General features: G+C 36.4%; 1 protein-coding gene across 2 annotated transcripts; it reads right to left on the bottom strand.

The window, feature by feature from the left end:
• Positions 1 to 524: 524 nt before the first annotated feature.
• Positions 525 to 4,309, bottom strand: LOC131799781 (uncharacterized). 2 transcript variants are annotated; one of them, XM_066164404.1, is made up of 6 exons: positions 4,056 to 4,309; positions 3,531 to 3,685; positions 3,304 to 3,402; positions 2,557 to 2,730; positions 2,057 to 2,164; positions 525 to 1,205 (listed from the first exon to the last, which is right to left on the bottom strand). In XM_066164404.1, exons 2-6 carry the CDS (start codon positions 3,681 to 3,683, stop codon positions 1,104 to 1,106), a joined length of 636 nt encoding a protein of 211 aa, XP_066020501.1. In that variant the 5' UTR covers positions 3,684 to 3,685; positions 4,056 to 4,309; the 3' UTR covers positions 525 to 1,103. The 2 variants fall into 2 exon arrangements, with proteins under 2 accessions (XP_066020501.1, XP_058973461.1); XM_059117478.2 differs by lacking the exon at positions 4,056 to 4,309 and having other exon boundaries at positions 3,531 to 3,826.
• Positions 4,310 to 10,951: the final 6,642 nt, after the last annotated feature.

The following is a 10,951-nucleotide window of genomic DNA, read 5'->3' as shown; positions in this document are numbered from 1 at the left end:
TTTTTTTTTTTCCTTTGGTCAAACGTGCGAAATAGTCATCATTTGAACTTCTTTACTGCTTTAAAGAGTCTTTTGCTTTGTTTTGCCCGTCAGCATATTCACAACTTATTCTCAGTTCTACTAGAACTAAATACTATGCCAAGAATTCGTTAAGCCTAAGAGAAAGCTCCTCGTCTGGAAAGCAAGAGTCTCGAGAGTTGAAATAGACTGGGGTTTAAGGAGTCATTTCCAATCTCTCTCGGCTCACCTAATTTATTGGCTGTTGTATGCTGGAAGGCATACCTTTCCCGTTGATCCGTTTGAAGCAAGAATAATTGTACAAGATAAATCTTGAACATTTCTCATCGATCGGGGCAAATTTGCTTGGGGTGAATTTTACCTCTCGTCCCGCGATTCGTCATAGCAATAAATTCATGTGTTGATTTGCGACCGTACCAGCGTGATCTGTTCAGGAGAACAGGAAAATCATTTTCACGAAACATAGGTTTTTTGTTTTTAATTTTAATACCTCCATAACTCCGCTATCTTCGATTTAATTCAATGAAACGGCTTATCACGTAACAATAAGGTATTTATAGAAGCTTATCATCGACTTAAATCTGTAACAGATTAACAAGAACACTGATACTGATCAGTAAGAGAAATACTTAATTCCCCTTACAAAGGGTAACTCATGCAACATCATTAATGTTATCTAGAAACACGGAGGCGCAATTATGCGTTCAATCCCTGACGGAATAAGCATTAAAAGGTGAAACTAAGGTCACTGATTATCCAGATGTGTTATCAAGGAATTGGTATTCGAAGAAAGGTTTAATTTCAGATGGTAAAAATATCCAAATGACTCTAGACTCAAATAATCATACAAGATTTAGGGCAAACGCTGCCATTAAGAAAAAAGAGCACCTTAAGGATTTTTCAAACGTAATTTTGAGTGTTAACCGATAGAATTATAAGTATTTACCAGTCAAACCTCATAAATAACTAATTACTGTAAAATACATTTCAACAATTCCGTAATTAAATAAAATTCGACGATATTCTTCATGCTCCAGTATCCTTGAAAAACGATGTTTCAACCAGACGGTGAGTCGTCGACTATGTTAAAGACACCTCAACACATCGTGAAGGATGACGTCTTTTAATGTGTAAAGGATGACATAATTTCGATAGATTTCCACCACATCCTCAGTGATCGTTATACTCTGAGGAGAAAAAGAACGCTCTCTATATTAGGAATCTTATTTTATAAGAAGTTCTATGGAAGAGGATAATTTAGTATTATCAACTGAGTTGATAACGTCAATTGACCACCGTAAATACTTTCAAAGCTGACGTTTCGAGCTTTAGCCCTTCGCTCTGGTTAACACTGGTCTGCTTTGAAACTCTTAACGAAGGCCAATTGACATTATCAACTCAGTTTATAATCGTAAATTACCATGTTACATTCTCCAACCGACGCAGCAACACAGTTTCTTTAAAAATTACTCCCTTTATTTCATGGAGGAGGCTTTTCTCTTCTCTTGCGACTAAATTTGCCTGCAGAACGCAAATAGTTCATAAGGCTCGTGATGGAAAATCGTCAAGGGTGACATTAACCTTATTTGAATTTGCAGTGTCTCAGATCAAAGTAAAAGCCGTCAGGAAGTACAAATCCATGAAAAGTGAAAAGTGATGAGAAAAAAGAAAAGCGTCTACTAGAAGATAATCATTTGATCCTATGCTAGATTCTCAGAACCAAAGTTAAGAAATGCACGGCGTACAGTATAAACAATTTCTTTACAAAATCTTTGGAGTAAAAGGGTTAAGTGTTAAAAAATACCCCTGAAACTTTTAAAACTCCGGTAGACTCAGCAGTGTTATGACAGAATTGAGTGAATTGACTTTCACTGACTTTCGTTCGGTAAATCAAATCTTCTAGAAATATTCCGCTATGGACGGGATGTTGTTACGTATTAAAATCGATAAAACAGCACTTTTGAGTTCATTTCTTGTATTTCGATTCTCGAGATTTCTTTTGTGAGGTGTATACGAGAAACGGAAAAATTTGTCTTACCAATCGATTCTGTTCGACCATTGCTTGTAGGTAATCGCGGGTGTAGTGATTCATTTGCACCTTTGACAAATGTTGAGTAGTAGGCATCTGATACTCATTTCTACGGATCTTAAATTTTGTGAAACAAGAAAAATAGGAGTTTGCCATTATCAAACGTGGAATAAATTTTGTATTTAACATAAATTAAAGCAGTGGATAGCGTTGAAGGTACTAAAACAACTATTCACCTCAGTGTCGATGGCTAACAGTAGATATTTACCGAGCCACGAAACGGCTATGGCTATTACTATTCCATAATACTTTCACCTTTTTTTTTGTCAAATGTTTCTTTCAATGGCATACAGTCTATAGAGAACCAAGATTTTTGATTATTTAAAGTTCATTAAAAGATAACTTGTTTTTTAAGTTGATGAAACTAAATGTTTGATTGATAGTTCCATCGAAATATGTAGAATCAAAATTGTTTTAAACAATTAAATGCCAAACTTTGCAAACCTTACCTCAGTTTTCACACTCTGAACTGTATAATTAAGCAGGGAGCTGGTGTCCCAGAGAGCTCTTGCTAGCGACTTGTGCTGAGATCCTTTTGATTCTTCCAAAGAGTACGCCAGGTACAATGGGCGAATAAAGTTGTGCAGTTGGATGAGGGCGATAGAAAGTCTGTCACTTTTTTTCTGTGACAGAACACATATGAAGAAAGTAATCAAACCTTAGGTCTTTATCCAGCTTCATTACTATTTTAATTTAAATGTCTCATCGGTAGTTATGGAAAGACTCAACAGATTTGAGAACCGCGGTATAAAACGTGTAAGGACGATTAAAAACGTTTCGTTGAGATTGTTTGAAAGACATCCTTCAGTTGGTTCTTACGGTGCCTGCAGGGACTTAGTTACTAAATGCTACAACAAAATGAAACAGGCAAGGGATTATTTGAACATAGCGTACCACGATGCAACAGGAGTTGAAACATGCTTTTTTTTTTCTTTTACAACAAAATTTGAATAGGTTTTGACCTACAAAAGCATGTGCCAATTTTATATTGGTTTGTACGGTAAACAAGTATGGTGTTTTAATTATTTATGAACGGTGGAGAAATAGTGTGGGGAGGACATGGAGTTAAGTAACAGCCTCACTGTAAATTGTGCCAAAGCGTTTTCACCGCAACTCGTGTTGTATCAATTCAAGCTGAAAAATTTCTTTTTTTTATAGAAAGAAATACGGAGAAGTTTAAAGAATGTTAGAATCACCATATTCGAAGAGCAAATCTGTGTATGAGCCTCTCCAAAACGTAGTGGTGTCTCCTTGAGATCCCAGTTAGAAGCTATGAATTTATGGACGGTTAACATCTGTAGAATGAAACACAGAGAAAGTTACTCAACTCTTTGGTTACGTCATTGCCATTCAGAGCTCAGAATCAATTTAGTCAAAGTATATCACGACCATATAATGAAAAATATTTTTTAGGATTCCCTACCTCCTTGGTGGCGTTGGCTCGTGTTGGCATCAGAAGATGTCTGATCAGAATTTCCGCGTTACTAGGTTTCAATCTTAACGGAGCTGTCCACGGTGCTGAACTCAGAAAAGTTACCATAAATATGGTAACGTATAGGGCCTTGAAACATTCCATATCTAGTCAATTAAAATTTAAAAAGGTACGGTTAACAAATTCGGTAAAACGCATACCAAAAAAACACTCAAACACACCATCAAACTGTTATATTGACATTTCCTTTGAAACATGATAAGACAAACGAGAAGAGCTGAATTCTTTTTAACCTTTGTTACCTCTCGTTAAACTCATTTCGATGTGCTTTGATATGCTTTGACCTAATATATAGTGATGAGAAAATCCTCTGTGTATGATTTCATGACGTTCTTTAAAGCGAAATAATTTGTCTGCGTAAAGTACCATACCTGCTTTCCTTAAGAGAGCGCAACTATATTCACATGAATGAATTGCTTAGTCCAGGTCAGAGGCAAAGCAGTAGCTATCACTCACCTCTTTCAGTCTCGTCCAGTGCTGGATGCAATGGTTTGAAGCGAAGTGTGGTGTGTGTCTCCTACCTGAAATATCTGACGGACACATATTTATTCTGTCAAATGCCGGGGAGAAACCATCCAACATTTGCTTCTGTTGAGGGGAGTCGACCTGCGGGGATATTCCCGTAATACATCTTCCTTCTCGTCGCGGAAAATCATCTTGTATTTTGGAAAAAACATCATTGGCAGTTCCTGCTGAAGTATCCAATGTTCTTTGTGTGATACGTCTCTACTGCTTGATACGAAATATAACAACTTGCCGAGGAATAAACACGGCATCTCAAAGTGGTCACACACTCTATCCAAAAAGGCTCTTCCGATATTAAACCCTTAGGAAGTTATCTCCAGAATTGAGTCTGGAAATAGTTTATTGAAATTTTTACCGGAAGGTCAAATCTTGACCCTATTTTTTGTAATCGAAACCATTTGTCGCACCCAACAATTATATTTAACAGAGTCAGTGTAGTTATAATCGTCTAGCATACAGTCAGAGTCACTCTGTTCCTAGTAAATTCAGTAGTAATATCCTATTTCTGTGATGTGTCAGTTTCTTCCTGTTTTCGTATCGTATTACTTTCGTAATATTTCGTTTCATTCAAGCGATATCAAGTACTGCAAGTCAAACAAAGACCTAGATTAACTGGTGTTTACAGCGTACATGCCTGACGAAGAAATGTAATCTGAGGGATGATGAGGTATTAGATGTTATGAATTTATAGACAATCGGAACCATGGGCGAGCGCTCGATGGATCGATTCCGGACTGATTCATAATGACGCTTTACGTGCTGCATCAGTGTTACTTGTAACTGTTTAATTTGGAGATTTTGCCCTCTTTTGAATCCTCCAATGATCGAAACTGAATGATTTTTACGGCCTTGAACGCACTGCGACGTATTGTGTCAGCGCGGCTATCAGAAATGAGATTTCTCGGAAGTCGACGGAACTACACCAGTGGATTATCACACTTGAACAAAGGTTTCCTCCAAACGGACACGAAAAACTGTTTCAGAATCCTCTGCTTGGAAATGCAGTTCTAGCCATTATACTTTCTAAGACCACTGCCGTAAGAATATCGATTTCCGTCTATTGCAAACTTGACAAACGACCGTTTGTCTAATACTTGAATCTCGTGGTCCTCTGAACCTGTTAGGGTGAAACTGCTTCGTACGGCTATTATTAACTGCACATATCTGGTAGATGTCCTCAGTCAATTGAAATTATAGCCAGACGTTTATCATAGAGAATTTTTTTAGCCTGTGTTGACTAATGGTGAACGGTGTTTTGCCAAGAAGCCAACAGAGATCAGAAGATGAATGCGAAAGCTTCAGGTTACATGCTTTGACCTTATCAGTTACAAAGCAATAGTGTTAAAACTTCCGCCTGGCGTTCGTGTCTGAAAACTTGTCTGTGATCAAGTTCCAAAAAAAAAACAAAAAACCCATTGCCCTTTCGTGTACTGATGCTCAGAAAAGTGGAACTAAATACAGAAAGTTTATAAATAAATTACTTCCAAAAGTGGTAAGACTTCACTTGATTTGAAATAAACTGCATAAAAATAAAAAATAATGAAAGTAAATTTTATGAGTAATTTTTTAATCAGGGTCATACTAAGGATGGTTAATAGATTGTTATCTTGAAGTGCATCAATCCCTTGGTAGAGGATATGAAACGTCTATCATGTAGGATGGTATGATTCGCGCATGATTCAACAACACTATGTTGTGTTACAATCTAAGCCAAGAACCATCTGTTGAAGGTTGAATGGCTTCAAGGCGATGTCTTAAAACAGCAAAGATCTAGCTTTACTGAGAGAATTCCCAACCTCCATGGTGGATCAAGGGTGAAAGCCTTCACTTGTTAACAGATGTTTTGAGTGTCTCGGAAGAAAAGGAGAAGGTCGAAGACTTTCTGTATCTCAGAAAAAAATAGTTTAAGGCATCCAAATGCCTAAAGTTTAACCCTTTATGCCCAAAGATCGGTATACATGTTCTCAGTACTGTTCTCTATACATTTCCCTAAGTGCTGACAAGGAGAATTTCTTTAATAATCAAGCGCTTATTTAGATGGTGACCATTTCCTTTCTTTATTCTCGTGACCATATTGTGTGATTCAGAGATGATATAGTTAGGAGAAATTAGATGCTAGTGACCCATTAGGGGTCAAAGGCTAAATCAAAAACCGTAAATAAACGTTTCAGTGTAGCTTTCAACCGTCAAAGGATGTGTATCTTATAGACTTGTTTATTAAAAAAAAAAAGTCCCGCAAACTCAAGGGACGTCTTACTTAGTCACATCTTCGATTACTATGTTTTGCTTAATAATACTATTTTTTTGTCATTCAATAAACAGGAAACGAATATGTAGACAAAAATAGACAATATTTTCAGTTTCTCTTCAACGCTTTATTGTTAATTTAACAACATCACGCTCGTACATTGGTTTATCAACATTATTCAATCTGCAACAGATTAACTTATACACTGATTCCAGTCAGTCACTACTAATCTCAATATGGACTTTATCGTTTCCTTCTATTGAAGGTCAATTGTAACAGTCATTTAATACTCCTCATCGATATCAATATAAATAAATGGACTTTCTTCCCAAAAAAGAAGAATCGTTGCACTACTTTTTACGCTTCTTAAATAAAATTTCATTTAAATATTTTCTTGTGATGTCCTGTAATTAATGATAGGTTCCATGCTTCCATCAGAGGGAAATGTGGTCCATGCTTTCAGCGGATACCATTTTACAGACAAGTCATCACGTTATCGAGGACATCTTTCAGAGTATACAAGATGACGTAATTTCGGTAACTCTTCACCACATCATCAGTGATCGTAAGACTCTGTGAAAAGAAAATAATATCCCTGATTATGATTCTACAAAACTCAGAGAAACCTAACTTGCACTTTTTCTGCAACGTGAGAAACTATTCTTAACTCGAAAGAGACTGAGAATTATCAGCTCGGAGGTTTAGAGCATCGCAAAAATGGGTGAAAAAAATGGTATGTAGTCAAGAGGATATGAAATATTGTGATTGAAGTAAACTGACTCTGAAGCACGAATACAGGCTCCGAGCATCTTGCTTCGTCACAAATTTTGGATTAGTGTAAATTGCTTTATTGAGTAAGGTGTCTTCTTTATCTCGAAGGCGAGAAGATCAGGATTTGACTTTCTTTTTTACCTCTGTTTTCCAAGCATGTTGCATGCTCGGATTGGTTTTCTTTGGAGAATATTTTGCATGTAAGGCAACTCAGAGGATTCTATGCGAAGTGATAAGGAAGAATACTTTACGTACCAATAAATTATTTTTGACCTGAGCCCGAAGGTATTTGCGAGTTTTACGATCCAGTACTGCTTCTGACTCATGTGGAACTTGGGGTGGCCGAGATCCAATCTTCGTTATCTAAAAAATTGAGGTAAATTATTACATTATGTCACTATTGTTGTTCAATAATGCCTATAACCCTTAAAATGCTAAACCGTGCGATGTGATAATTCAGCGAATGTCCAGTCTAAGCTTCTTTAGTTTTAATAACCGATAAAAAAAATAAAAATTAGCCAGTTTGATAACCGTGAGTGTAAATTGTGATTCAACAAAACCAAGAATCTAGAAGACGGATAAAGGAAAGCTTAAAACTATTTTTATGAGAGTATTGTGAGTTTACTGATGTAATACACTAGAAATGATTTTGTTATTATCATCATATTAAATCGTTCTACTTAATTTCCGAATCAAAAATTTCGTAAGAATGATACCTCGTTTTCAACACTCCCCACTGTGTAATTTAGGTGAAAGCTGGTTTCATGAATTGCTCTTGCCAACTCCTGATGCTGAAATCCTTTTTGTTTCTCATACGAGTGTGCCATGTAAAGTGGGCTCATGAAATAGTGGAGTTGGATGTAAGCGATCGCAAGATTGTGTTGCTTTTTCTGCGAAGGAAACATGATAGACACAATTTGTTAATATTAATTTAAGTACAAGAGACTTGCAGAGGCACAAGTTCTGTCAAATGTTTTATGTTTTGATGCCAATGTTTAGAGTCTTGTCATTAATAGAAAACGATCTGGGAATATCGAAAAACAATCCCTTCGAAATGAATAATGGGCCTTGAAGCTTTTGAGATTGATGTTTAGTAATTGTCGTTAACTATAAGTCGCAACCTTTGCACTAATTACCTATCATTATCGGCCTTAAAAGTATTCATATTACATACCAGATTCGAAGAACATGAGGGTATGTCAGTCATTCCAAAAGCCAGGGGTGTCTCTTTGAGAATCCAGTTCGAAGCTATGAAGTTGTAGACATTTAACATCTGTAAAATGAAAGAATGAGATTGTTATGAACTTCATTCTTAGTTTGCAAAGAAACAATTTGACGTAAGAGAGAAACTAAATCGAGAAGTAGATTTTTTCAAATTTCCTACCTCTTTGGTAGCGTTCGCTCTTGTTGGCATCAGAAAGAGTCTGATAACAAATTCAGCATTGCTTCTTTGTGAACTTAACGGAGCTGTAAAAGCCACTGAGCTCAGCGTAGTTGTCATCAATGTGACAGCCAAAAGGACCTTGTAAAATTCCATCTCTGGTAAGATGAAATTAGAAAAAAAGATACTGTTAAGGAAATCACTGAAATTTAAAATTTTATTAGTCAAAGTCGACGAACTCCTTGTTGTGGCGAAAATTTTCGATCTCCGAACGAACAGATATTGACCTAAGTTTGCGTCCTCGTTAGTTATAAATTTCCTACGAGTTTCACATGACATCTCGTCAGCCATGGTATTTATATTGGTTTACCACGTTGGTCTTGAAGGATTTGAACTTTTTACTCATATCAGTACTTAATTTTTTTTTTTGCTTCTCACCAATTGAGTGAAAACGTTATATTTAACCAAGAGTTTATGTCAAACTTAGTCTCACAGTCCTTCGATAAATTTTAGTAGCATCTTCGTTTTGAAATTTGTTCTTTTTGATTGTTAGACAATTCTAGTTTTTTGTGATTAAGACCTGAATACAGATAACAAACAAAATTATTCGTTTGTTTTCCAAAATTTTCATCCTTCATGAATAATCCTAGATCAAGCAGAAAGAAGCGATAGGTATTATATCTTACCTTTGTATTATGGTTGAATATAATAGAATTAAAGTTTCTTGTGAGTACGTTGTCTTCTGAAGAGTTTGATACTCGAATGCATCTTGATCATTCGTTTTATAGAAAACGAAGGGGAAGCTCTAATTTCTATTACCGTTTTTTTTCCTCAGGGTGGTTTCCCGTGCGCACCTCAGCTTCTGCTGTATTCTAGGAAAATTAGTCAAAAGTTCCCGCATGTCACAGCAGTTAAAGTTATGTATGTCTGTTATGTATCTTCGGTTATGCAATAAATCAGGGCTGTAAAAACCGACTCTCTCCCTAATGGCATTGTAGCGCGTTCAGATCTGTAAACCGTAACTACCTTACATTAGGTTTTGTAAAGTAATTTAATTTGTTAAAAATGACTTCATTTTCAAAAACATTACCGCGAAAGGTGTTACCAGGTATTTAATGTAGATTATAAACGTTTAGCACACGTCCGGGAAGTTATGCGGAAATTGTCGGGCTTTTTCCTTTTTCAGTTACTTATTGAAGTCATCCACGGCAATTTCTCGCATTTACATCCTCTTTCTTTAAGGATTCTATTAATAGTTCATGGTTGCAGCAGGGCGGTAATTTTCCTTTACAACTGAAATAACCGAAGTGACCACATAAAACGCATTATATCATATGTCACAATCTACCGAGGAAGATCAGTCTAGTATAGTAAGTTATAGCCTAAACCTGTTGTATTTAACAGATAGGGGTTTGGTTGGCCGGCGACTGAATGCTTTTGCCAAAGTCATTTCTCTAAATCTAGAAAGATGAATCATCAGTTCCCGACGTGTGCGTTTACAATTCGTGTTTCTGTTGCTCAAAAGCCTATGGCGTTGTGGATGACGCTAAAATGAAGAAACGATCTTGAAATACCCCAAATGACCAATATTAATTTTCCGCAGACAGCCTTTTGGATTATAAGGTCAATAGAGAGATATTTTACGTGATATGACATCCTGATTCTGTCCCGCGTGAGCCGACGAAAGATGTATATCATTTCATGTCATGACCTCAGGTATCGTGACTCTAGGGGTTAGTAAGACGCACCAGAGAAGGTGTTTCGATTGTTAAATCTTTCGTAGGACAATGTTCGGTAAAGAGCAGATAGTTTATTAGTGAGACTCAGTATCCTCTTGCCATAATTTTATTATGTCATATTTTGAATTAGAGAAAGGAAACAATGATTGAAAAACGCTGCTAATAGAAAATCCGCCTTTTAATGAAAATGAAATATTTTCCTTTATCTCTTTTTCCTTTCTCCGCAATAGAAATATTCTCTTGCATCAGTTCTCCTCCTAAATTTCGCAATCGAACCTTTTTGTCTTAATGAGTGCCACCCAAATTATAACGTCAAATGCGCGTTATTTTTCCTGTTACAGTATGACCCTATTAATAGGTTTTCGCGTTGACTCCAGTTACTCGCCGGAGTCCACGTCACGCAATTTTAGGCAGCATTACGAGAATAACAAACTCGCTTACCAAGAGCTGAAACGTCACTGCAGCAGTCAAAAGCTATAGATATTTCCCGTAGCCATCAAAAACACAATAATAGCGTGACACGATATAGTTGAAATTAAAATGTTAAAATAAATTGCAGTTAGGTGGTCTTGGTGGTCGTCGACATGACGTTTTGAAAGACATGCAACGCATGGTCAGTCGCCAAGAATGAAAACAGCAAAGAATGTTATTGAAATGTGATTCATTCTTTAGAATGAAAAAAAACCGT

This window comes from Pocillopora verrucosa, chromosome 1 (genome assembly GCF_036669915.1).
Source record: "Pocillopora verrucosa isolate sample1 chromosome 1, ASM3666991v2, whole genome shotgun sequence".
NCBI lineage: Eukaryota > Metazoa > Cnidaria > Anthozoa > Scleractinia > Pocilloporidae > Pocillopora > Pocillopora verrucosa.
This window is presented reverse-complemented; position numbering and strand designations above follow the sequence as displayed.

Excerpts from the sequence above, each read along its gene's own strand:
- LOC131799781 (XM_066164404.1), bottom strand. The coding sequence starts at position 3,683 with ATGGAATGTTTCAAGGCCCTATACGTTACCATATTTATGGTAACTTTT. Across the intron at positions 2,731-3,303 it reads AGATTTGCTCTTCGAATATG|AAAAAAAGTGACAGACTTTC; the intron begins GTGATTCTAACA and ends GTTCTGTCACAG. Across the intron at positions 2,165-2,556 it reads TTCAGAGTGTGAAAACTGAG|ATCCGTAGAAATGAGTATCA; the intron begins GTAAGGTTTGCA and ends ACAAAATTTAAG.